The sequence below is a fragment of the Leopardus geoffroyi genome, chromosome D2 (genome assembly GCF_018350155.1).
Source record: "Leopardus geoffroyi isolate Oge1 chromosome D2, O.geoffroyi_Oge1_pat1.0, whole genome shotgun sequence".
NCBI classification, from domain to species: domain Eukaryota; kingdom Metazoa; phylum Chordata; class Mammalia; order Carnivora; family Felidae; genus Leopardus; species Leopardus geoffroyi.
Genome location: NC_059334.1, coordinates 71,794,881 through 71,822,283, shown reverse-complemented (window position 1 = coordinate 71,822,283; position 27,403 = coordinate 71,794,881). Strand labels below are relative to the sequence as shown.

General features: G+C 51.1%; 1 protein-coding gene across 7 annotated transcripts in view; it reads left to right on the top strand.

The window, feature by feature from the left end:
- Positions 1–732: 732 nt before the first annotated feature.
- The window catches only part of AFAP1L2 (actin filament associated protein 1 like 2), a 100,378-nt gene continuing 73,707 nt past the window's right edge, over positions 733–27,403 (top strand). Inside the window, exons 1-2 of one of the 7 annotated variants that reach the window (XM_045439010.1) lie at positions 733–1,087; positions 7,003–7,056. In XM_045439010.1, the coding sequence (XP_045294966.1) occupies positions 1,072–1,087; positions 7,003–7,056 (70 nt within the window). In that variant the 5' untranslated portion in view covers positions 733–1,071. The remainder of the gene's footprint in view (positions 1,088–7,002; positions 7,057–27,403) is intronic. The other 6 variants (XM_045439008.1, XM_045439014.1, XM_045439009.1 and 3 more) reach the window with 6 other exon arrangements.

The window sequence follows — 27,403 nt, the reverse complement described above, 5'->3', positions numbered from 1 at the left end:
CCAACCGTGAGATCATGACCTGAGCAAAAGTCGGACACTTAACCAACTGAGCCACCCAGGCGCCCCCACAACAAATCGTTTTTAATGTTCCTTCAGGAAAGTGGGGGGAGACAGGTTGAAACTCCAGGCATCCTGCGTATACTGTGATTGAGATTTTAAAGAGAAATCGAGAAGTTTAAAGAACATGGCTCTCCTTTGGGTGCAGATGAGGTTGAGAGACTGGAGGGACAGCAGCGTGGCGCCCGGTGGCAGCGGCGCAGGGTGGTTAGAGCCACGGGTGGACGAGCGCCTGTGCAACAGATACCATCCCTCCCGGGCGGTCAGGTGTTCCCGGACTTGTCCAGGCGGCTCTAGGAATTCTAGTCCTCACGAGAGTCTGGAACAACTGCTCCGGGGAAACCTGGGCCCCGGGTAGAAGGCGGCAAGTAGGCATTTTCAGACGCCCTCCTGTGTGCGCGACCGGCAGCGGCTGCCCGGGGAGGTTGCTAGAGGGTTGAAGCGATTCTCCAAGAACCGGGGGGGTCAGGCGCGGGGACAGGGCTCGGGTGTCCCCACCCCCATGCGCCGGTCGCCCCTCGAGGAAGCCGAGGCTTTAGCGCGCTGGCCCCGCGGTCAAGAGCGAGGCGTTCTAGGCACGCCTCTGCCTCCGGGGTTCGACCTCGGTCTCCTCCTCCGGGCAGTGGGTTTGCAGCCCCGCGGTTGGAAGAACGGCTCTCGTAGGCCCGCCCCAGCCCGCCCCTCGGGCTCGCCAGAACCTCTCCCAGGGTTTGGGCACAGCCGAGTCTTGCGCCCTGCCGCCGCCCCCGGGTCCCGGACGAGAAGGAACTGCCGGGCGGCCGCGGGCGGGGAGCAGGGCCCGGGGCGCGCACAGACCTGGGCGCTGCGGGGGCTCGGCAGCGGAGTTCCCCCGCGGGGGCGGCGCGCCGGGCGGGGACGGGGTCCGAGCGCCAGGAGGTCCGGCGGCGAGCGTGACCTCACGGGGAGGGGCCAGCGCGGCGGCCCGGGCGCGGAGCCGAGCGCCGACAGCGCAGCGCCGGAGCCCAGCGGCCGGGAGCGCACGCCGGGGCCCCGATGGAGCGGTACAAAGGTGAGGGCGCGGGTCCCGGCGCGGCGCGCACGCACTCCACTGTTGCGCCGCGAGGAGGGCTGGGGGGGGGGGGGGGGTTGCTGCGCCGTTGGCGCCTCGCTTCCCGCCGGGACTCAGGTGGGCAGAGCCGGCTGCGCCCGTCCAGCCCGAACCTGGGCCGGAGACCCGGGCGACGGCGGCGCCGCGGGCCCCGAGAGGGGCCTCCTAGGCGGTGGCCGCGGCCGGGGCTCTCGGACCCTCCCCGGCGCGGAGGGCGGGGTCGGCGTGGCGAGGCCTTTCACCTGTTGGAGGAGCGAGGGTGCGCTTGGCGACCCACCTCTCAAGTCCCGGCCGCCCGGGAAAGATGCCGGGGCCAAGGAGGCCCCGAGTGAATTGGCAACGGCGCCGCGCGGCTTGGGGGCAGAGGAGCAAGTCGTTGGGTCGTCTCGCCCGGGCGCCTGCCGGAGTGGAGGGCTGCCCGCGGACCCCAGCGAGGAGCCTGCGCGGGGATGCGCTTGGGGGTGGGGTGGGCTCGCAGCTCCACTCCCTCCCCGTCCTTCGGCCGCCCAGGTAACCGTCTGTCTCCGAGCCGTTTCCATCCCCAGCCAGGGGTCGGGGGAAGTGCGGGGCTGGGGGTGGGGGGCGCACGGGATGCCCGGCAGGTGGAGCGCGCGGAGGCGTCCGGGCCTGAGAGGGTTTAGCCCAGCGCGCAGCTGGGCATGTTTTGGATTTGGCCAAGGGCGGGGATCTTGGCCAAACCCTGGTGGGCGGGACGGCCCGGGTCGTGCCCGCAGCCCGGCTCGCACCAGTGCTCGGAGCCCCGAGGCTGGAGTCTAGAAGCCAAGGATTAAAGAGCTTTTCTTAAAGAGTTACCCCTTAAGCGGGACGCCGCGGACGCCCCTTACACCCCCCGCCTTTCATTTCAGCCTCTTGCACCTCCCAGCCCTGGCCTCGTCCCTGCCAAACCTGCGAGAGGAAATACTGTTTCTATATTTATTTCCCCTGGGAAAGGGTAATAAAGGAAAATGCTCAGATTCCCAAGGAATCTCATTCCCAGTGGTTTCTCATTTCTGACATGACATAAAGGAACCTTCTGGGACCGGCTTTAGTTCCCTCAGCTAGTCGTGCCTAGCTTTTGATTTTTCCCACTGCTTTTTTCTCAATCTGGGTCACCTGGTTACAGGTGGGGGTAAAAGATTTAAATTCTAGGCTGCACCTCACGCAGAAAGAAAGGGTCTTTGCCAAGGCCACGGGAAGCCGGCTTGGGGGGGGGGGGGACAGGGTTAAATTAATGGGCAACCTTTGGTTTCTGTCTGTGAACCCTCCCTGGAGCCTCTATCACATTTCTAACGGACTGGTGGGGTTTTTTTGGTGTTTTTTGTTTTTTTTTTTTTTTTCCTCCCAAATTCTGCTGAGATCACGTCAGTTTTGTGCCGAGATGACTGAATGCGTCCTTATGCACTCTCAGAACACTTGAAGCCACGGCCCCTCTCTTTGTAAAATGGAAGTTTGCTACTCCCTCTCCCACTCTGCCTCCCCCCTCCCCTCGGCCCTTTGGGAGGGACCCTCACAGAGAATTCAGGGCTTGAGTTGGAAGTGTCGGGCCTCTGAGGTCCCTCTTACTTCGGCATGTGCCGTATCTGAATTGTGAAATGAAGGGTTGCCAGCTGCAGGATGAAGGTCCCTGGAGCAAGCTGCTTCCTCAAATTAGCACAGTAACCTAAGTTAGGGCATATTATACCATTTGGGGTCTTCTTTCTAAATGCCCCGTTATTATCAGAAGCTTTTTGCATTAATAGCTTTTGACTTGGCCCTTGACCTAAGAAAGTCTTCTTAGTTACTTCTTTCTCTTGTGAGCTTAAAATCCTGGAGCTCCCACCCTGGAGTATCAGGGGTTTTTGCCAACTGAAGGACACTTAGTTTCCAGTTCAGAGTGTTGATGTTTTTGGTAACACATGTATCTGCCTGATTTTGCAGTAACTCAGAGAGTGATAAGTGGATGGAAACATTTGAGAATTATCTGGATTGCATAGGCTAATCCAACTCATCTTTTAGTGTTCCACTCTGGAGAAAGTCTTCAGGCCTCACCAGTGAATCCGGATATGTTTACTAACTACACCTTTCAGCTGCAGAATTCAGGGATTCCGCCCCCCCACCCCCACCCCAGGGATGTAGAAATCCCCGTTCTTTTAACCTGTGCTTTGAACTCTTATTGAAAAATGACGTGTGCGGGCCAAATCTCAGATTAACCAGGGCAACTCTAACGGGAATCCGTAGTTGTCTCATGCTCATCAGACATTGAGGGCAGTTTTTGTCTTTAAGGTAAGATTGAATCATTGTGGGATGACTAGGTATCTTTTTAACAACAAAGTTAAATGGAAAAGCAAGATTTACGTGGGTTCTTGAAATATATAAACATTATAAAGAAGAATTCTCGCAACACTTTCAAATTTTGTCACTGAAATGCCTCATTCTGTGTTTCTGACTTCCCAATTTTGAGCTCTCCCAAACAGGCAGAATGCCTCGTTGCTGTGGCCAGATTCTCAGAGTGTTTTCTTTCATTTGTTAAGTCTTACAAAGCAGTTGACTTGGGAGAAATTGTTCTCCGTGTTCCCTAGCGTGTGTGTTACCTATTGTACATCCTCCAACCCTAGCCTGTCATTTTTAGACTCGGGGCTGATTTTCCATTGTTTTGTAGGATGTAAAGGGAGGTCTGGAGCTGAAGAGTCGTTGGAATGTCAGCCTCTCTTACAGAAACATTTCCAAACTTTTCCCCCATCCCATCTAAGCCATTTTGTTTAGATAGCCATGGCTCTCTCCAGCAAAAGCAAAGGGCAGGGATTGTGAGAAGACGCTGCAGGGGTGTCTCCCAGAGATGGAGCTTTTATAAGAGTTCTCATAAAAAATGTTGGTAGAGTTGCTGTTTCTTGTGTATGAATCTCTTTGGTGTTGTGTAAGCAGTGCCAGCATCCACAGGGTCCCTTGAAAAGGCTCCCATCCTTGGATGTTTCCATATTTATGACTCTCATAAGGGCACCCTTGGATCACTGTGATTGGGGGGGGGGGGAGGGCATTGGCTGAACTCACAGCATGTGGTCAAGAATTCTGGTTTCTACTGCTCTTCCAGCTGGTAAGCGTGTCCAGGGCCAAATGTGACTGACCTACTATCTGTGGATTGCACTTGGAACCGTCCCGAGGAAGCTTCCTGAATTTGCATCATACTTGGATCCAAGCTGTCACGCTTGAGCTATTCACTTTAATTTGGATCACAGTCATTGGTTGAAGGTGTAATCGCTCTTTTTCTGTTTTTGTTTGTTTGCTTCTGAGTCAGATCACCTGATTCCCAGGAGAGGGCATATGTGTTTCCTAAGGTACCGCAAGGTAGGGATGAGCAGTGAAGAGTCAAGCCAGTAAAACCACACAAAAGCTTGGGGCGCCTGGGTGGCTCAGTCGGTTAAGCGTCTGACTTCAGCTCAGGTCATGATCTCACACTCCGTGAGTTCGAGCCCCGTGTCGGGCTCTGTCCTGACAGCTCAGCTCCTGGAGCCCGCTTCAGATTCTGTGTCTTCCCCCTCTCTCTGCCCCTCCCCTGCTCATGCTCTGTCTCTCTCTGTCTCAAAAATAAATAAAAACATTAAAGAAAAAATAAAAACACATGAAAGCTTAAACTGGGATCTGTGGTCAGGGAAGGTCTGAGAAAGAAAAATCAGTTAAGAGAGATGGACGGATTGATAATATTCATGTCACTTTCAGAGGAATCATCTGGATGTCTTTTTTTTCTTTTCTTTTTTTTTTTTTTTTATGCCTAGGAACTCAGGTTTTTCCCTGTTGAAGCTTTGCGTAAAGCAGTGGTTCTTATCCTTAGGAACCATCAGGGGACCTTAAAAAAAAAAAGGGGGATATGTAGGCCCTACTCAAGATATTCTGATTCAGTTGATCTAGGCGTGCAGCTCAGGTCGACAGGGGATTCTGACACGCAGCCAAAATTGAGAATCACTGAAAAAAGATAAGTAGTTATACGTACATTGTATACATAGCCCTTCTTCACCTGGAAAATTAAAAGCACGTAGGGAATAAGACTGATACACCCTCCATACTCATGTGATGTGCTTTCGCCAAATCTGTGATACCTCCAGAAATCGAACGTAATTCACCTTAAGCTATTATAGGCTCGAAAGGCGGTGGGAACACTGCTTCAAAACAGTCTCACAAGTGATACTGCACAGTCCTAAGCTTGGGGTTTGCTCGTGGTTGCACTTGACCCTGAGCCCTTGTGGCTTTGAAGCTCTTTGTGTGGGAGCCCTTGATGCTTTGGCAATGAAATGGTCTGAAACAGAAATACTGAGGGGTCACCTGTGGTGCTGACGGGCCAGGCTGGGTGGCGGGAATTCTGCTGTGGGCCCTTCCCCTCTTCTAAAGGGGTAGGAGCTCTGGGAACTGGGCTGGATCCAAGCACAATTAAAGGGCCAGGAGGGGCCAAGAAGCTTCAAAGCTAAGGAAGCTGTGCCAGTTTTCTTGCAAATCCCTTTAATGATGGGAAATGTTTCTCTAAAGGCTTCTGCCATTCAGAGAAGGGAGACTCCCCCCCACCCCCCCAGCTGAGGCAGGGTGGCGTGTCTGTCCAGGCAGAGGCAGGAAGTGGTTATGGTGTCATGTAGAAAGCAGTGGCTTGGGAATGGGGAGACCCATGCATTCTGGTTCCTTGGATGAGTCACTGAGCTCTCCAGGCCTCAGTTTCCCCATCTAGAAAATAGGGTCTAGTGTTTGTCCATCTGCCTTTCCGAGCGCTCTTCAGTCCTAGTTGCTCTGTGGTCACTGAGGAATCTTTGGAGGGAGGATGTGTCTTTAGGAGAGGGAAATGAGGGAGGGACTGTGGGTAGCCCAACAAAGGTCAGCGTAGGGTTGTGATTCTTATAAATAAAATCAATTTCCTGGCAAGAGCCGAGAGCAGCAGACAGTGGGAAAGAGAATGCCATTGGCCACGTGAGGAATTTGTTTCTCAAGGACTTTTGTGCGAACGCTTCGCCAGAGATTGTTAGGGAAGGCCGGGGCCACCCTCTCAAACAGAGGATTCTTCACTCCCATTTGACAGACAGGTCAACTGAGGTCTAAAGAGATTAAGCAACAATTCAAAGTCAAGCGGGATACAACATCCCTGGGAACGGAGTTTCGAAAGGGTGGAATTCCTGTTCTACGAACAGCAAGAGTTTATCTAGAAGTACTCCGGAGGGGAGACGGGGGGGGGGGGGGGGGGGGATGGGCTAAGTGGGTGGTGGGCATGAAGGAGGGCACTTGTTGGGATGAGCACTCGGTGTTATGTGTAAGTGATGAATCACTAAATTCTCCTCCCGAGACCAATACTACACTATATGTTAACTAACTTAAGTTTAAATAAAATCTTGGCAGAAAACAAAAAGAAAGAAGTACTCAAAGCCATTTCAGACCCCTTCCTTATCTGTGTCCCTTTAGCCCGGAAGGGACGAGTTGCTCAGTGAAACTCTCCTCAGTCTTCGGGACCTCATCCACCTGCCTCCTCTTCCGGGAAGCCTCCCTTGATTCCCTCTGTGTTCCTGAATGACTTGAGGGAGAGCCGTATTAGCACCTGGTACATCATAGGCACCCAGCAAATATTTGATGAATTAACGTCATGTCGCCTTATATGCCTGTTTCGTCTATTAGACTGAACACCTTCAAGACAGGGATCTTATCTTTCCCCTCCCGGCGTCCCTCCCCCCAGCCCCTGGTGCAGGGCCAGCACACAGGTGCCTGGGGCATAACTGGGGAGTGGGTGAATGAATGAATTCCAGGCAACAGGAACACGCATTCTTCCATGTTACGAAGCAAAATCCCAAAGCTGCATTCCAGCAGCGGAGACATAAGCCCACCCTGGTGGCCCTTGGCTTTCCCGACTTGAGCCTTATTTCTGTCTGTTCCAGCACAGGGGTGTTGCTGTCTGGTGGTACAGAGAAGGATCCTGCAGGTTTCTGCTTGTGAGTATGAGCCCGCCTGTGCCCGCTGCAGCCGCTCACCTGGCCTCCAGGGCTCCCGAGGGCGCAGACCTGGTTCTGTCCATGCTCTGGACCGATGGCCGAGGGGTCTTGTGGAGCTGAGCTCTGGCCTGGGCGCTCTGGGGCTCGGGATTCTAACCCGGCCTTTGCCACTAACTCGCTGCGCGACCTTGGGCAAGTCACTTAATCCCTCTCTCTGGGCCTCGTTCCCTCGTCTGTACGAGTGAGGATAATGATCACTAACCTGCCTCACAGGCTGCTTGGTGGGATGAATTGTCAGAGCTGCTGGGAAGCGTTTTGAGAAGAGGCAACGTTAAATAAGTCTGGGGGAGCAGCCACCCGAAGACCTCTGTGGCATGGTTGTGACCCCACCGATTCCTGCCTTCTTGTGCATGTGTTGGGCGTTCCTCACAGCCGGCTCTGCCCGAGCTACTGGGAGCTCTGAGTTGGGGATGCTCAACCGGTGCCCAGGGAGCCTAGCTGCTTCGAGAGGACCATCTGTGTATTTCTCTCGAACCGGCTGGAAAGGCGGTGGGCACGGAATTGCGCCTCCTTAAGCTTCGTGCGTGGAGCCACATCGCGGCCGTGCCTGCCTTTCCTCTGATGTCTCAGTTTACGTAGAAGAAACCTTTAGATACTTCGAGCTTTTTATACTAGTTTTCTATGCCTTGGCTCTCTCACCTCCTCCCTGGTTAGTCTCACAACGAACAAAAAAACCCCGCTGCGAGGGAGGAGCAGGGAGAATGTGTAGAAAAATTAGGAGCCGGCATTACCCTGGGCGCATTGCACTGGCCCGGAGCAGAAGGAGAACGAGCCCAGAGCACCTTCACGTCCCATCTCTCTGTGAGCGTCACACATTCCAGGGAGGCGTGGGGAGGGTGCAGCACCAACAGCCACGGGGCTCTGCTGTCTTCTGAACAGACCCCTGAGTTCTCTTCCCACTTCCTTGAGCCCTCGCGGAGACTTCAAAGACAGCTGCAGGCCTGTGGGAGCGGGAGCCCTGTGCAGGGGCTCAGCCCAGCAGATTGCAAATTGGCCTTCTGCTTGCAATTAAACCCAAGAAGGACAGTCGGTCAGCTGTCACGTCAGAGAGACCAACCTGCTGGCCGAGGCCTCTGAGCGGGGCGTATGTGCGGCCCTGCCTTCGGCGGTGGCGGTCCCAAGGAGAGGGACCAACTCTCCTGGTTCGCGTGGGACTTGCCTGGTTTTGCCGCTGAAAGCCCCAAGTCCCAGGAAACCCCTCCGTTCTGGGTGGATGGAGCTGGGAGGTCATCCTGTTCCCAGGCCTCTGCTTTATTAAAAGGCCCTGAATCCAGAATTTGGTTCCTCCATGGCAAAGATAAGCTACAGCCAATCATTCCATGTCTTTGGCAAGAAAGCGGAAGTCCAAAGCTTAAAAACCCAGCAGTTCGTACCTAAGGTACATACCCGTGTGCTAAGTGAAAGTAGCCAGACTCAAAAGTCTCGCGCGCTGTATGATTCCCACGTACGTGACTTTCTGGAAAAGGCAAAATTGCCGGGAAAGAAAACCCGTCCGTAGTGGCCGGGGGAGGGGGGAGGGGTTGACCGCAGAGGGGTATGTGGGAAATTTTTGGAATGGTAGAGATCTTTACGTTTCAAATCTTTACGGCGGTGGAGAGTCCACAGCTCCAGGCGTGTGTGAAAACTCAGACCTGTGCAGTTAGCGGGACAATTTTTTTTTTTTTTTTCTCCCCGTGTGTAAATGACACCTTCAGGAAGCCGACTTTAAAACAAACGCTAGTGGTTCACGATGCTGTGGTGCGAGACAGAGGCTCTGTTGAGTGCCCCCTGGGCCATCGCGGGCGGTAAACAGAATCCGAGGTCTCCGTGTTTTCATGGCCGCGGCAATCTGGAGGGAGGTACAGCAGAAGGGGTGAAGAATTTTGGTAGAGGGGCGCCTGGGTGGCGCAGTCGGTTAAGCGTCCGACTTCGGCTCAGGTCACGATCTTGCAGTCCGTGAGTTCGAGCCCCGCATCGGGCTCTGGGCTGATGGCTCAGAGCCTGGAGCCTGTTTCCGATTCTGTGTCTCCCTCTCTCTCTGCCCCTCCCCCGTTCATGCTCTGTCTCTCTCTGTCCCAAAAATAAATAAACGTTGAAAAAAAAAAAAAGAATTTTGGTAGAAAACAAAAAGGATGGACTGCTTGACAGCATCCTAAATGCAAGAGACTTTTCCATCAGGTCCAGGCAGCGCGAGGGTGGGGGATCTCCCTCTAGTTAGCGAAAAGGAAAAGCGGTTTTCCTAAAACCCAGGCAGCAGACGAGCCCAAGAGGGTCATGGAATAGTGAAGCATGAGCTCCAGGCTTCCACCCTGGGAACTCTGTTGCTACAGACACGGATCTAATGTATTGAACTGGGCACCCTTTCTGAAAGTCTTTCCCCGCCCCGTCCCTCACCAATAAAGTTATTGAATTGGAATTGGAGTACCCAAGTCTGCACCATAATTACTTCCTGGCTGACTTTTTGGTTTTGGAAGCCCTGCTTGCCCGTGCTAGCGAGGGATGATTTTGAGGCAGGGAGAACCCACGATGTAGCAAAATACTGCACCTAGTCCCAGATGATTCCAGACAGGGGAAAGCCTCCTATAGGAAGAGCAGATGTCACCAGCCCTTCCTGCCCCAGTCCACGAGATGGGGTGCGGAATACCACAACAATGGAAGACTATTGCTCTGGGGGTCCTAATGGCATCTGAAGATTGTGGTGGTTGCCTTTTTTTTTTTTTTTAATCAAAAACGTGAATTGGCTTGTTCTTCAGGTGAACTGTGTCTGGATCTAGGACTTGGGTAGCTGAACCTGTGTCTTCTCATCTTTCTTAAGTGCAGTGTGTTGAAAGGCTATAGGACTTCCATCCGCAAGGACCATATGGGCGTAGCTCACTTTCAACCATGAATTACACAGGAGAACTTCACACGTGCAACTCTCTGTCACAAATCTATCCAAGCCACTCGGCCTGTGCAAGGGGAGTTCTGTTCCCGCCTGTTCTTGGGGTATTCAGGAAGAATTTGGGGGGCAGCCCTTAGTTCTAATTGTCTTGACTTTGTTGGGGGACACTGGAGGGGGAGGGGAAGAGGCAGGAAATAAGTTTTGTACATATTTGAAGTGAAACGTCCCTGATACAGGGCCAGGCCTGGCTTATGGCGGGTCCGTCTAGGAAGGGGCTAGATTTGGGGCAGCCGAAGGGCTCACTTCTAGTTTGAGTACACGAATGGGAAGGCTGCAGAGGAGAACCTGGGAATGCATGGGTGGGGAAATTCCGAATAACTTCCTTACCTGGACTGCAGACTGTTAACTGCCATCTCCCCAGGGCTCCCCCGGCACGCTAGCATCCTTTTGGGTTGTGGGGACTCTCTTAGCCTCCCTGTTAGACCAGCAAGTGGGAATCCTGCCATTTCCTTCCATCCTCCACCCTCGTTGTTGTTTTTTTTTTTTCTCCCCCAGTTTTTACACAACAGGATTTATTCATGTTGACTATATTCAAGTCCCCAGATGGGGGGAGAAAAAGAGATTGTGTTGAATGAGCTTATTGTTTGGAGATTTCACTGACTTATTTAATACCCACAGTCCTGGAACATACTGAGCTGATTTACTAAAATTCAAATATGGTCCTTTTGGAAGGAACTCTGCTGGGGTGCTTGGGATCCTTGATATCGGGGTTGGGACCTATTGGGTGGTAAGTTAGACCTATTGGGTGGTAGTTAGTAAGGGACAACTCTTCATCTCTATGGTGTTGGGTCCACAAGGGGTGAATGTTCTCAGTTACAATCCCAGGCTCCTTATGGGCTTGAGATGGTCACCACCCTACTGCCCTTTGTATTGTCCGGCCTTTTATAGCATCCTCTCTAGTACAAGTGGGAGGGACTAAAGGGTGTGGACGTGCCAGATCTTGGGTTGAAATGGCAAGTACCCGACAACCTCACCCCTGCTGCTCGAATGCCTAATGCGGTGCGGCTGGTCCATGATAGTCATGGTAGAGTTGGATTGTGCGTCTTCTAGCAGGTTTTAGAGGTGGGGTCCCTGTAGTCGGTACCTCTGGGATTGCGGCTGAGGATCGTGGCGTATGTGAGGGTCGAGTACAGTTGTCTGCAGTATAGCTGGACTGTGACATCTTCTGGTGTCTGGAGCTCTCGAGGATCTCCCGAGAGAGCCACTGCAGGCACTTGAGCTAGGTGAGGCGCGTGTGCCACTGGCGACCATGGAAGCCCATTGAAGTTCAGGTCCGTGTATCCCAGATGCCCTGGAAGTCAGCCTGTGACAGAGTGGGTCGGGTTAATGACAGAACCATCAAGGGCAAGTGTGAGTGTTTGGTGCTCCGAGACCCCTCTTGGGTGCTGCACCCAGGCTTGCTCCTACACCTGGACATGCAGCCTTCTCTCTCTCTCTCTCTCTCTCTCTCTCTTTTCGCCTCGCCGCCCCGCCATCTTCTTTCATACCCGCATTCTCTCCTCTTGACTTTCTGCCACTTTCTTTCTTTTTTTTCCTGACAATTCTGTTCAGGTCTCCTGAGTCTTGAGTTTAGAAGAGGGATTCCCCCTGAGAACCTGAGGCCAGAAAGACCCAGAAAGAACGAGCCTCCCCTTGACCCCAGGTCTCTAGTAGTGTCGGGCTTTCATTTCAAGTAGCCATGGCTAGAATCCTGGGCTTCCCCAGGGGGAGCCGATGACCTCAGAGTCAGGGTAGGGAAAGTGGGGCTTGCTCTCTGCCAAAGAGCATCTCATTCCTTCCTGGACGAGGAAGCCAAAGTGAAAATCTGTTCAGCATAGCCCCTGGTGTTTCATCAGGCCCTAGGAAGTGTCATTCCATATGGCCTAATGCAAAGAAGGCCACCTTCTCCAAGCCATTTGCTAACCCTGGGATCTTGCCAGCCATCCCACCTGGCCGAGTGCACGTTAGCGATTCCCGGGAAAGAACATTCTTACCCTCCCTCTGTGGGTCCTTAAATAGCCCTGTGTTCGGCTAACCTCCAAGGGGTGGGGGCTCCTCCCACTGCCACCCCAAGCTCCCTGGAAATGAGGATCAGAGGAGGCCCTGGTGTCTGCACAGGGCGGGGGCATGAGAACATCGCGGCGGTTTGGATAAAGGATCCAAACATGAAGGCTCAGCATTGACTACAATCATTTTTTCCCATTGACCTCCTGGCTTCTCCGTGGGCAGGCGTCCATTCCCCGCCCAGCTGATGTTGGTTTGGTGTGTGTAATTGTAAACAGTTCAGGCTGGGAGCACATCCCCAAGAGTTATGGGATCCAGGTGTCGCTCCCGGCTGGCCACGCACTGGTTCCCTTGAGAGTGGGGAAAGGCCGTCTTGTTCTCAGAGAATTTAATCTACGGCCGTTGAGATCAGAAACCTCTGAAGCACAACTCCCTCCCGTGCCCTCACCCTCCACGTCTCCACTCGGGCTGAAAGAGTCTTTGGGACTCTGGTTGATTGGTGGATCTCTTGGTGTGTGGGTTTTTTTCTCCTCTGACCCCAAGGTAAGGGCCCCGGTGCATTCAAGTTTGCAGAGAGGTACCCAGATGTTGACTGTGACAGCACCCCAGCAGCCCACACTCTGTGGGGATCAGGCGCGAGTCTGTGCACAGGTCACTCTCTGCCTCAGTTCTCCAGTGTGGCTGGACTCCTGACACGGGCATAGCAGCTGGCAGGCAGGGGCCTCTTGTCCTAAGCAGCGGACCTCTAGAGTGTGTAGATGGCTTTAGGCACTTGATTATCTTTCCGTAACAACAGGGTTGGGAGTTGTCTCAGAGCAAAAGTGGTCTCACGGGTGGTGTTGGAGGACCCCTTTGGTGGGTTGGAGGAAGGTAGGGGACCCTGATCTTGGGGTCTGGCTTCCTCCGCCCCTTACATCCTTGTGGCCCGAGATATATGTAGCTGGTAGGGCCATGGTGAAGGGGGAGGAAGCTAACAAGTGCCTTCCCTTCACAAACAGCAGACGTGAGAGGGACGTGCGTGTGTGTGTTTGTGTCAGCAGAGAGGGGATGTCAAGTGACAATCAGCCCCATTTTCTTGTCATTTCCTAAAGCTATTAAAGCCCTCCAAGGGTAAGATTGCTGGTTTCCAATAGGATGTATTTTTCTGCCCTGGGGAGGCTGAGGCAGCCAGGAGAGAGAAAGCAAGAGTGCCAAGAGACTGTTAGGGTGGAGTGATTTCTAGACTCCAAGCTTATCTGTCGAGGCTCATTCAGCCCTGACACCTTGACCTTGCTCCCCCCCCGCCCCCATGCCTTTAACCCCTTCCCTCACTGTACCTCATACAACAACCCTTCTCTCTCTGCCTTCATACTTGGCTGCCATGTGTCTGTGCATATCAATTTCTCCCCCGGCTGGAAAAAATAAGGGCAGTTACATAGCTTGGAACAAAATATTCCCCACAAATGGCTTTTTTTTCCCCCTTAAAAAATTTACCATCACTGAGTGTGAAAATGGTTTAGATTCAAGAGGAAACAGCTGGCTGGCAGAGGTCCTGGCGGGGTCTTGGGGAAGATTCCACTGTGTCACTAATGACTTTACGCGGTACATTTCCGGCACGAGGACACTTGGCAATTGGGGAATTTCGTGGCTGAGAACTTTCGTCAAGGCAAGAACAGCAGCGGGAACAGCTTCCAACTGAGGCCAGGGAGGGAAGGCCTCAGTCCATCCGGGACGGTCCGGACCTGTCCTGTGGATGTCTCTTGTCCGCCTTGGTAGTTTAACTTGGGTGCTCACGAACCCTTTTCTTCCTAGAATATTCCGCCTTTGGGTTTCTCTGAGATTTCAGTACATTGCTGCTGTAGCGAAGGTGGACCCAGATTTCTTAAGGCCCCTGAACCCTGCCCTTTTGAGTGCAGATGGTGTCTAAGGCACTCTGTCACCGGCTGCGGGGAGAGAGAGAGGTGCTGTCCCCTGTACTGCCCTGGAGAGAATCCGAGCTCCTCCTTTTCATGGCGCTTCCTGTTTGTCTAGCCTCTGTGGCCATTCTCACTTTGTCGTGTGCCCCACCCCCCGCCGCCCCTCACCCCTTCCTGAATTCCTTGTGGTTTTCCAAATTGGACTCGTGCTTTTGCTGTTCTGTTGGCCTGGATGTCCTCCCCTCAGGGCTGCCTGCCAAGCTTATCTGTCAAGGCTCGCTCAGCCTTTACCCCCTGAAGACTTTAACTGCTCACTGTACCTGTGCCACCTGCCATCGTCCTTGTGTCCATGCTATAGTTGACAAGAAGTCTGTATTCCCAGGAGGCTGTACACTCTATAAGGGTCAAAGCCATTGTTCCTCTTTGTGTCCAGAGCACCTCACCCCATGGGTGGTATATATACTGTGAGTGTTCAAGAAACTGGAATTGTGTGATTGAGAAATGGCTGCTGTCCTCAAGTTTTCGGAGAGTTTTTTTCCCCCCTCTTTTTTTTTTTTTTTTAAGATTTTTGTTTGATGTTTATTCTTGAAGGAGAGAGAGTGGGGGTGGGGCGGAGAGAGAGAGGGAGACACAGAATCGGAAGCAGGCTCCAGGCTCCGAGCTGTCAGCACAGAGCCTGATGCGGGGCTCGAACTCACGAACTGTGAGATCATGACCTGAGCTGAAGTCGGACGCTTAACCAGCTGAGCCCCCCCCAGGCGCCCCTGTGAGAGTTTTGATTACATCGAAGTTAAGGGCTTCTGTTCCTTAGTGGACATCCTGGACAAAGTTAATGCAGCTGGCAAAGAGGAGAGAGAGATGGACAGTGTCTAAAACCTGCCAGGGGCTAACATTTAGAACATACAACGAACTCCTGCAGATCAACCAGAAAAAGGCAGACACTGCAATGGAAATAAAGACAAGTAAAGGCTACGAATGGCAGGTTGTGGGTGAAGGAGCCTCCACAAAGCAAACGCGCATCTGAAGGAGTGCTTGGGCTCCTTTAGTGGTCAGGGACAACCCACATGACCACCCAGGAAACTGGCCGGAGTGTGAGGCTGCAAGCTACCTAGGGTTCTCAGAACACGCAGGAATTTCCGAGCGGGTCCACACAGGGAGGGTCTGAAGGTGATCTTTGCAGCATTATTTGTGCTGGTGGAGAATGGGAAGCAGTCTCAGTGTCTCTGGGGAGAATGAACAGGCGAATGATGAGGGCAGGAACCCTAGAGAAATTACCCAGCGCTAAAAGCAGTGCATTAGATGTCGATCCGGCACCGTAGATGTATCTTTAAGACCTAGCGCTAAGTGAAAGGTAAGAAGCAGAATGGTCATCTGACAGTCGCATTGACAGCCAGTAAACATTCACACAGCCGTACGCATTAAGCAGGAACACACACAAGCAGAAAGATACATACGAGAAAGTTCATCTTGGGGAGTGAAGAATGGGATATCGGCATGAAAGGGAATTTGTAAGAGTTTGCTTCTGGCGTGTTATTGATACCAGAAGCCTACAAATCTGAGTTGGAGCAGAACGTGGCATTGCCAGGGCAACACCGGAACGTCAGTCGGTGTCCTCTGGAAAGAGGGGACAGGAACTTCTCTCCGCCATACCCACCCCATGTGGAGGAGTCAATGGGGAAGTCATTTTCCTTATTGATTGTTGGGTTGTTCAAGATCCTTTGCCCCCGAGGTTGTTATAACAGCCACCCTTACGTTTGACTCCAAAGCTTACCTTTGATCAGAACTGTCGTGGTAATTAGCAACTTGCCATTGTCATGAGGGGCGGGGATGCTTGTAACCCACCCCCACATAAGCGTGGGGCAGTAGAGCTGGCTTCTGATAGTTGAGTAGTTTTTTAGTCGTCTCCAGCAACTGAACACACCTGGAGTCATCTTTGGGTCCTTGCTGCTGAGTACAGGTCACGGCCAAGAGCTTATGGCCAGAGGTTTAGCAGATTGAGTAGAATGCTTTGGAATTGGGTTTTTCCATCTAGGACCTGATGGGTTGGAAATGAGGTTACTAGATCTGTGCAGCAGTTCAGTTTTGCTCCTCTCCACCCAGGAGATGGGAATATTCACACCAAATAGGTGCATCCGAAGACGATAAAGTGCCTGTCCCACCCTGGGTCCGTTTGATCTGGGTAGAGTTGGCCTCTAACATTGTTCCAGCTCTATTTCTGCTTGAAATAATGGTTGTGGTTTTTGTTTGTTTGTTTGTCTTTTTGAGATTCAAGGGTTTATGCGGTAAAGAGCCGTTTGGGCCAGGAATAGCGCACCACCTGTTTTCGCTTTGCCCCGTGGTATGTTCTGTGAAGCTGCTGGGCCAGGAGGCAGGACCCAGAGCTTCCCGGGGTCTTGTCAGCGTGGGCAGAAGGGCGAACTCTTTCCCTCGTGGCTCAGCGGGTGGGCAGTAAATCCGACTGTGTGTAAAGCCAAGAACTAAAGGTTTTCAGAAAGTGGAAAAAACCCTGAGGTTGGCTCGGCTGGTCTTGACTGTTTTCTCACTGTTGTTTCTCGTGCTTAGACTCAGTTACTGACCTCTCTTTCTTTATCCCACCTGTCTGTGTACTGACTGGTCAGTTTCTGCCCCACATCTCCAGACCTGCCTTCTCAATTCCTGGGTCCACTGGAATGTTGACACCTGGGTGATGGAACAATAAAGATCTTCATTTCTGTGAAGTTCAAGCGTCACCCCCAGGGTCCTTTCCAGTTCAAAGGATTTGTGATTTTGCAGTGAACTTGCTCACATCCTTCAATAGCCCCTCGGCATGGGAGAATTTCCAAATACTCACACAATAAGCGCTTTCTTCAGCTTTGCTATGTGTTAGGTATTGCCTAGGTGTTGAGATCAAGCTGGGTGCACTATTCCTGCGACTGCTGTCCTAATGGATCTCCCATTCCAGAGGAGGGAAGCAGACCACAAGTAAGCAATGATAGTTCTAAAAAAAAAAAAAAAAAAAAAAAAAAAAGGATAATTTCAGGTAGTTGTAAGTAACATGAAAAACACACGCAGGATGTTGTGGGAGTAATTCAGAGGTGGGTGTGGTCCCCGTATTAGCCAGGTGCTCATGAAGAGTCTGTCTGAGGAGATGATATTGGACTTGAGACCCTAATGAAGAGAAGGAGCCTGCTGGGTGAAGAACCGGGGTTGGGAGCTCCAGGCCAAGGCACCAGCAAGTGCAAAGGTGAAGCCAGAGATGGGAGGGGTGGGGAGAGATGGGGTGGGAGACGTGGGTTGTGCCTGGGAGTTTGGGTCTTATTCCCTGAGCATGTCACACGCAGGGACATCTTGCTTCCCAGGGACCCGGCCAAGTGACCACAGCGTCTTCCAGATGAGTGGTTTACCACCATGTGGACTACTTTGGGTTCCAGTCTCTTGTCCATAGGAAAAAAACAAACACATCCTAAAAGAATATTCTCCCTCGCACTTTTCTGAAGAGGTTGAAGGTACAGGCCTACTGGAGTTTTCCACACTTTACAGGGTTCTGAGGGTGGGATTGGGCGTGGGGCAAGCCCGCAGACCCATAGCTCATGGAGGGGAAGGGGTAGGATAATAGCCTGAGGATCCCAAATGATGGTCCCACCTCTTTCCCACCAGGCAAAGGCAGGGAAGGACTTTTGAACCACCCGGTGTCTCTGAATTGCTTCTTCCTTCAAGAGGGACTGAGTATTTTGCTCCCTCACTGTTCGGACTATAAGGAATATAATGGTGAAAGTTGTAGGGTTTAAGAAGAACCGGTTCATATCGGGCTTGGATACCTGTGACCTTGGGCAATCGCTGTTTCCGGGTATCTGTTTCTTCATCTGAAAGGGGCTCATTACCCTCTTCCTGGGAGGTTTGTAAGGGTCGAGGGAAATCTCCTTTCTCAGTAGCAGCACACACAGCCGCAGTGCTAGTGATTGGTGGTAGGTAGTCGTGAGACAAGACATTGAGTTTGCCACGCGGTCTGCCATGTTGATTTCTGAGGCCTTAAACCTTCACTTTCGTTCATACCGCCACGAAGGCTCTGTGGGGAGGGGAAGCAAATTCGTGAAGGGCTGTTTCCTGTTTCTGAACCCGTTAGTGTGAGAACACCGGGCCTCATGAGTCCTCGGTCACCTCAGCCATCCGCATCTAGAATAGTCCCTGCTCTACGCACGTCCCCCGCTTGTTGGGAGAATCAGTGAAAACCTAGGCAAACAAGTGGACGTGTGTAAAAGGTGATTGTTTCAGTGTTGGGTTGGGAATCGCATCGCAGATGAAGGGAAGGCCACAGTGCTCCCCTCATCGTTGCTGTTCTTAATTTTCAATGCAGAGGTACTCATGGCCGGAAGGCAGGCTCTGTCGGCCATGGGAACCCAGAGTTGGGTGGAATCATGTCTGAACGTAGCTGATGAGGTGAGCAATTAGATGCAGGGTCGCAGTCAACTGAAGTCCCAGGAAGAGATTCGGTCGGGCTGGTGAAGTTCATTTCACCCCTGCAGGCAGTGGACCCTTCCACTCCAGAGTGCCCACCCCAACATGCAGAGGATGGTAAGCCCTCTGTGTCCCAGGGCTAGTGCCTACACGGCCTGTAGAACATCTATTCAGAGACACTCGCTGCTAGGTGTATTTAGCTGAATCATCCCAGGCTGCTACGCCCCAATACAGTGGGGTCCCCGTGGGCCCAAGGAAGTCCTAGCCTCTGGGCAGCTGCTGCCTGGCAAGGGCTGGGCTGCTTGGGCCATACTTGTCTTCCCTCTCCTGGCTTCCTGCACTACCTCTGTTTGGGGAAGAGACCCACCCCCACCCCCCGCCTCCCGCAACTCGCGTACCCTGACTCTCTTCATCTTCCCCGCCCTGAGCTGCTGTCTGCCTGATATTACGTGCATCATCATGAATCAAGAGTGATTATTAACAACAGTAATGCTGCTACCTTTTACTTTTTATTTCAACATATGTGCCATTCTTTTACCTTTGCAAATATCCCGGAGAGTTGTGTTTCCAGAAGCGTTGTGACAGCCCTTCTCCTCCTGGGGTGACTGAGGGCCTGAGCCTATGAATGTAACTGTCACACAGCCACCGAGTAGGAAGTTGTTTCTCCCAGAAGGTGGGTTTTCAGCCTCTGAGCCAAGGGTAAGCTTTGCTGCCCATGTTTAATAGTGACTGTGTTCTGGGCCCAGCTGCAGCATCCCTCCCTGGGCATTTTATTCTCACCATCCGACTCAATCCCTAGAGACTCCGGGGTCCCTGAAGACTTCTTAATCCCTAAAGACCTTGTGGGTACCAGCTGTCACCCTCCACCAGGCACCTGTAGCCTCCCTGGGGTGGCTGAACACCTGGGGGGGGGGGTTCTGACTGGAAAACCCTCTTAGAATTTTGCAGTGACATTCTTGGCATTGCTTCCCCGGGGGAGAAGTCCCCTGGAATGCAGGGACTCGTTCCCCTGAGCTAGGCTGAGCTAAGAATGTTAATAAAAGGCTTCCCAGAGCTTTTCCATCAGACACTTTCATCTTATTCCAGGCCTGCAGAACCAGCACTGGGTGTGGGGGCGGGGAGGCAGGAATCCAGCAGTAAATATTATTCTCCTCATTCTGTGGATGGAGGAAATGGAAGCCAGACTTCGAGGCCAGAGGCAGCCCAAGCACAAGTTCACCGCCAATGCAGTGGGATGCAAACCCAGCTCCGCTGGACTCTAGAGCACATTCTGCTGCCCGGTCTAGCTCGATGGCGGTAGACATGATTGCCATCCTCAGATGGCTTCAGATCGGACCCGCAGCCATGCCTAATCTAATGTTAAGTGCAGTGTGAGTCTGCAGGCTGCAGTCCGGCTGTCTTGGCATACCCCTTTGGAACGGGGAGGAAGATTCCCCGGCCTTGCTCACGGCTGACGCTCGGCTGTCTCGGAGCCCCAGCCTGATGAAACAGACTTCCCTGAAAGGGAGCTTTTCTGGGTGCCTGGGCTGCAGGTGTTCTGCGTCCCTAGCGTGTTCCCTGCTGGGCCGGCCAGGCCTTTGCTCATGCTGTTCCTTGCGACGGGGAACGGGCGCTCTTTCCCTCTGCCCTTCCGGTCACACCCACCTCATCCCGGAAGCCCGCGTTCATTGACCACATCTGGCCCCAGCCGTTCGTCCTCCATGCGGGACGCAAGAGTCTCTGTTTCCCCTATTTCTGTCTCGTCCCCACGGCTGGTTTCACAGCTCCCAAAGTGCACGGCGGGGCGGCGTGTGCCACGCGGGTGGCCCTTCGCTTCGTTCCTGGCGATCCCCAGGAGTTTCTGCCCGGTTTCGCAGCTGCCTCCTTTCCACCGGGCCTTGAGCGTCCAGAAGTCTCCGAGGGGAGTGTGGACCCAGGGCTGCTGGGGGGGGGGGGGGCACGTGGAGGCTCGAGAGAGGCGAGGCGCAGTCCCCAGCCACACGGGCGTGGCTTGCAGGACCAGCGCTCCTCTCCGCGGGCCCGGAGACGGGCGCTTCCCCAGCAAACGGGGGGCCTTGTTTGCCGTGTGCCCCCCGTGCCACCGTGCGCGCCGCACCGCGCGAGCAGTGGCACGAGTGTGGACTCTCGGGTGGGAGGGGGAAGGTGAGCGTTTTCCCCATTTCTCACAGTCTGGAAGAAAAGATAAGTGACGGGGTCCTCCCTTGGGAAATAAATCTCACCGCGGGCAACGTTCGGCCACACGCCGTTCGTGCCCAACAGCTGTCTCTCATTTGCTGGCAAATGTTCCCAGTGATGAATGTCCTCCGTCCACAGTCACAGCCGTCCCTAAATGGAGGCTTTGGACAAGTGCAAAGGGAACAATGGCCCTTCTCAGAGAGCTCTCAGCAGACGCTCCCAGTGAAGTTGGTTCATCACTTGGAGCTGAGTCAAGATCATAGACAAGATGCCATTGATTCAGCAAGGAAGGCCCTAAATGGCCGTGGAGTCAGAGAGGCTGAAGGCAGCAAGAAGCAGCGATAAGGATGGGATTCACGGCTGCCGGGACAGGCCTCGAATGAGCAGAGTGAATGAGTCCACGTTTCAGATACCATCTTCTAGAAGTTGACTTACGGCATGACGGCCCTTCTTGATACATTTGCAAAACCCTCTGCAGTCATTATAGGAGCACGGTTGCCACACCTGTGTTGTTGAATGGCTCAGGGAGATGAGGGACCGATGGAGAAAAAGAGAAGGTGAGCGGGGGTGGTCGGGAGAGCCGGTGAGGACTTCTGGCCCCAGGGCTAGGCTACAGCTGGGAGAGGTGTCTCTGTGCCGTTGGCCTCAGGCTGAGCGGCCGGAAGCCCCTCTTTCCACCAAGTCCCGGGTCCGTTCTCCCTCTCTGTGTCCCTGCTGACTTTCTAAGGACCAAGAGAAAAGGTCGACATTCCAAGCTGGCCTGGGTCAACTGGGCAAAGTGTTTTTCTCTCTCCCTTTGGCTATTTTTGGTTTCTCCCAGGGGAGTTCCTTTAAATCCTTTAAAATAGCGTAAACAACAGCTACGCTGTTGCTATTTCACTCTGTAAGGAGTTCAATGTAGTAATTTTATATGTATTTTTTATGGCAAAAGCCGTACATGCTTATTATAAAATATGCATCTGTGGCAGAAATTTATAACCTGGAATGTGAAAATCCCTAGAATTCCATCCTTGGTGATAATATCTGTCAAAGATATATTCATCCAAATATTTTTCTTCCTCTGCAGTGATTCTGCCCTTTTCCTCCCTCTCTCCTGTCCTTCCCTCCCTTCCTTCCATTCCTTCCGTTCCTTCTTCCTCTCTCCTCCCCTCCCCTCCCCTCCTGTTCCTTTCCCTCTCCTCCTTTCCAGCCCCAATGGTATCAAGTTTTAGGGGGAAGAAAAGCCCCAGTTGATCAAGTAGCCTTCAGAAAGAGCCCATTTGCAAGCCGCCGTGAGTGTCTGCAATCCCCCCCCCCTTTCCCCAGACGCCATACAGTCGCTGATAACCTTCTTATTTAAGTTCAGGATGTTTCTTGGAGCTCATTCCTGATAGACCTGCTGCCTTCTCCACGATGCCGCTTAGCATTTCCTGCGTGTGGAGCTGGCGCGACTTGTATAATCGCCGAACATTCCGTTTTTCCCAGGCCTTTGCTGTAACAGACCATGCCACCACGAATTTCCTTACACGGAGCTCATTTCAGACACACGAAGGAGGTCTGCGGCATAAAATCTCTGCACATAGAATCTCTGAGTTGAAGGGGCACGTGCATTTACAGTCTGATTAGATAGTGCCAAAATGTCCCCCCAAAAGTTGTGTTCTTTTTACCCTTATTAGCAGAGTTTCGGGGTGCCCCTCATCAATATAATGTGATTATACCTTGTCATCTTTGCCCATCAGAATGGGCGAAGGTATCTTTGCAAAGTTTCTCCCTCTCTCTCTCTCTCTCTCTCTCTCTCTCTCTCTTTGACTATAAATGAAGTTGGGCATCCTTTCGTATGTTTAAAAGCCATCTGTGTTCATACGATAATGCATTTTTTTTTTCTGTTGGGTTGTTGGTCTTTTTCTGTGTTAAGGAAATTAACCCTTTGGATATGAGTTGCAAATCCCACCCCACCCCCTCCAGCTTCTTGTCTTTTGAATTGCTTTTATGTTTACTTTTCCAAAGTAGAATTTTTGTACGTGTGTGGTCAAATTTATCTCCTTTTATGGCCCTAAATTTTGCTTATACTTAGAAAGCCTCTCTCTAAAATTATACTTTAAAAATCTTTTTCCTTTTTCTGAAAAAAACAGCTTTGCTGAGATCTCATTCACATACCATACAGGTCACCATTTAAAGTGGGCAATTCATTGGTTTCTAGTGTATTCACAGATATGTGCAACTGTCACCACAGTTAATTTTAGAGCTCCCCTCCCCTCAACCCTGAGCGAACACTAAACTCATCTACTTTCTGTTTCTATAGATTTCTCTCTTCTGGACTTTCCTGTGGTGGAATCCCATAATATGCAGACTCTTGTGATTGGCTTCTTTAACTTGACATAATATGTTCAAGGTTCTGAGTTGGCCAAATAATATCTGATTGTATGTATAGGTATAGATATAACATATCTTGTTTATCCATTTTTTTAAATTTTTATTTTTTATTTTTAAAAATTTACATCCAAATTAGCATATCGTGCAACAATTTTCTCAGGAGTAGATTCCTTAGTGCCCCTTCCCCATTTAGCCCATCCCCCCTCCCACACCCCCTCCAGTAACCCTCAGTTTGTTCTCCATATTTATGAGTCTCTTCTGTTTTGTCTCCCTCCCTGTTTTTATATTCTTTTTGTTTCCCTTCCCTTATGTTCATCTGTTTTGTCCCTTAAAGTCCTCATACGAGTGAAGTCATAGGATTTTTGTCTTTCTCTGACTAATTTCACTTAGCATCATACCCTCCAGTTCCATCCACATAGTTGCAAATGGCAAGAGTTCACTCTTTTTGATTGCCGAGTAATACTCCATTGTATATATATATACCCCATCTTTATCCATTCATCCATCGAGAGACATTTGGGCTCTTTCCATACTTTGGCTATTGTCGATAGTGTTGCTATCAACATGGGGGTGCATGTGTCCCTTCGAAACGGCACACCTGTATCCCGTGGATAAATGCCTAGTAGGGCAATTGCTGGGTCTTAGGGTAGTTCTATTTTTAGTTTTTTGAGGAACCTCCATACTGTTTTCCAGAGTGGCTGCACCAGCTTGCATTCCCAACTTGTTTATCCATTTATCTGTGGATGGACATTTGTGTTGTTTTACTTTTTGGCTGTTACAAATAATGCTACCATAAACATTTGTATACAGATTTTTGTGTGGACGTGTTTTTGTTTCTCTTGGGTATATACTTAGGTGTAGAATTTCTGCGTCATGTGGTAACTTGATATTTAATGATTTGAAGTCCTGCCAGACTGTTTTCCAAAGCAACTGCATCCTTTTACATTCCCATCAGCTATATTTTCATCTAGTGCTTTTGTGATCGTATTGTTCATGTTTTCAGTTTTTGAACAATCTGTAATTCTTCAGAAGGTATGACATTGGGATTAAACGTGTATTTCTCCAGATGGCTATACCATTATAACAACAGTGTTTTTCAATCTTTTCTTCTCGATGTCTTTATCATAATCATTGTATATGCTAGGTCCTATTCTATATAGTCTTCTCTGTTGATCTACTCGCCCACTCACATGACATTGCCACCCTGCTTTAATGTTTGTAGTTTTGTGACATGTTACCTCATTCTTGATTCTGTGAGGGTAAATAGAGTTTTTCATCCCCATGGTAGACACGAGGAAACCAAGTCTCTGAGATGGACAACCCTGAGACAGAAAGAAGACAGACAAGCTTGTCTTTCCGAAAGTTCTGGGTCAGGTGCTTTTGGGTGTCTGTCAGTGGACAGAGTGTCCAAGGCAATGTGGTGGGAAAGTCCGCCTAGGGTCTCCCCTACAGCCGGTGTCTGCTCCCTCACGGTAGAATGACCATGATCAGTGAGCCCTCTGAGGAGAGCCCCACACTTGGGAATGGAAGCCTCTTGCACATAAATGTGGTCATCCCCCAGCATTAATTTGCCATTGAGAATCCAGACAGTGGGGAAATGGAGTTGGACTTTGGCTGTGTTCTCTTCCCAGATTGTGTGACTCAAGAGCCCTGCCAGGGATGGAGTTTTGTTTTGCTTTGTCTTCCCCCCGTTGCAAAAGGATAGCAAAAGTATTTGCCACATAAAACATACAAAGCCTCATAAAGTCTCAACCAATGAAATCATCATCTTTTCTCAGGCAGACTCACTCTCCTGACCTTGGCTGGTTGCCACCCTCCAGGGAGTTGTAAGGCAAGGGAACTGATTTACTCAAGGAAGAGACCTACTTAACTTTCACTTTGTCAGATTTCATCAAACACTTGGGGTTTGGGGGTTATGGGATTAAGAGAGCATGATGCGATCCCCTGGAAGTGTTGGCTTGTAGGAATGTGGAGTAAACCCCTGAGGAACAAGAAATCTCAAAAGGATTTTGCCTGGAAATGGCAATCAAAATGCAAAGTTGCCTCAATATCTCAAAACTTCCACCAAAGGAGAAAATGTCTGTCTGTCTCTTCTTCCTTCTGTCATCTCCCAAAGACATTCGTTTTATGGGAATCCCTTTGTAAAATTGTAACTATTTCCAGTGGGTAGGTGGGTGGTTGTTCTTCACTTTTTAATGTGGGAAAATAGGATGTTTAGACTGGGTCAGTATGGCCTGGTTTTGGAGATTCTGGTTTTGCGGGTATTGTTTCAGGCATCACCGTTGCAGAGGCGCTGGGGTAGTCCTTCTCCATCTGGTGCGTATCTTGGCCCAGGACACGCCAGGGTCAGGTGCATCTTCATGGTCGCTGTGTCTGGGGCTCTTTGGTCCAGACACCCTCAATGTTTCAGGCAAGGCCTGGAGACCAAACTTTTTACTCCATCGGTCCTTTTAGGGACTTCTTGAGTGGTAGGGTCTAGGGAAGCTAGGAAATGGATGGAGCCATGACTTCTCCTTCTCCCACAGGCCCTTAGCTTTGGTCTTTGGGGGCTAATTTAATTTCAGGCATCATCTTAGAAGCAGAGGTCTCTGACAGTCTGGAAGATGGTACATTTTCAGGAAAAGCAACACAACACTGCTTTGTGAGAGAGACTGTTTCTCGTGCAGAAATTATAGTCTATTGTGTTAGAAGGCATTCATTTACATCCTAAATCCCCTGAGCTCTAGGGATACAGTGAAGACAGTGACAACACTTCTAATATTTATTCATAGAAGCCTTCTCAGCTCTTACGAAGGGCTCTGCTTTTCGTAGGTGTTCCGGTCTTTTCCGGTATTCCGTCCAGCTGTGCCTTTAAGCCTCTTCGGCTGAGAGGTGCACCTTTCTCTGTGTTCTTCCAGCCCTTGGTTCATCGCTGTCTCACAGAATTGAAGTTAAGGCATTTGAGGGGAGAAATGCACATTATTCGCTTTTGTATCAGAGGACTATGGGAGCTCACTAATTACTGAATAATCCCACCATCACATGGGGGAGAACCAGTCACCATTCTATCCATTAACTGTTATTTTGCCAACACGTTGGTTCCGTAGACTGCATGGGTCACTGATGTAGAAGTTGTATTCTCTTGATTAACTACCTGTAGTGTATGTTACAGTGTCTGATACAGCAACCAGTAGATGTTTGTGTCTTTCCCATCTGCCACACCTTGATGGGCATAGTGATGGCTTCTTTCTGAAAAGCATGTCCTTGTCCTTGGTTGGACTTCACCCAGGGTAATCTAGTTTACAAATTGTGCTTTGCGGCGTGCCTGGGTGGCTCCATTGGTTAAGCACCCAATTCTTGATTTCGGCTCAGGTCATGATCTCACAAACTGTGAGGCTCTGCGCTGACAGTGCGGAGCCTGCTTGGGATTCTCTCTCTCCCTCTCTCTCCCCCCCTCCCCTGCTCACACACACACACACTCTCTCTCTCTCTCTCTCACTCACTCACTCTCAAAATAAATTAAAAAAATAAACTTTAAACATCGATAACGAAAGCAACAAATGGTGTATTGTGCCCCATTGGATCTTTGCCTGGATGCTGGTCTCTTTGAAGAGTCTTAGCAAAGGGAGTGTCTCTGTTAGGTTTTTCATAACCTGGTAAAATATTCGATGTTTTTTGATTTGGAAAGTCTGAGGGTAGGATGGAGGGAGGTAAGTGTGAGTTAGTAAACTGCAGGCCAAAGGACATGTTTTATATGTGTATTATGACCTTGACTTGTAGAATGCCCCCTGGTGACGTTTGAAAACACCAAGTTTTCAGCTGGATTTGAGACAACAAAGTACTACACGGCCCTCTGCCTTCCCTGCATTGGGAAAGCAGGTGAAGGATGTGCCAAGCCCAGTCCCCTGGGGACCCCCCCACCATCTCCTTCCCACTGCTCCTGGCTGTGTGGGTGGTGACTTCTGGGGAGGCCTGACAGCTCCGCTGGCTTCTCAGTCCCTGGCTAATTCTCTCTGGGTGGTCTTTTATCCTTCCCATGCTTCTCTGTTCTTAAGTCCTCAGTATTTCTACCCCCTTGGATAGTCTTGAAGTTGTTGTGTGTGTTTTTAATTGAGTGTCGACAGTTCTGGGTATAACAAGGCCGGCAAGCGCCTTATCGGTCTGAATGTGCGGTGTTGTTTTAGCCTGTGTGGTTGTTTCAAAATGTTCGTCCGTGCGTTTTTTGGGTTAGGTAATTGCTGTAATCCTCTTCCAAGAGGAGCAGTGATCATAGAGGTTCTTCGGTTCTGAGTAAGAGAAACCGAACCGTCTCTACCCTACATCGAAAGAAATTTGCGTCTGTGGGATCCAGTGAAGATCGTTGAGATGCTCGTCAGACACTCTAAGCTGAAAGTCCGTAAGCGTAGACGAGCTTTCACATGTCTTTGTATGGCGCTCGCCACCCTTACCCCACTTCACCAGATCTGAGCGCAGGCCTGGTTCGCCGTTGATGCTCTCTGTGAGTTGGTTGCTTTCACAAGTCAGAGGGTGCTTGTGATGCAGTGAACAC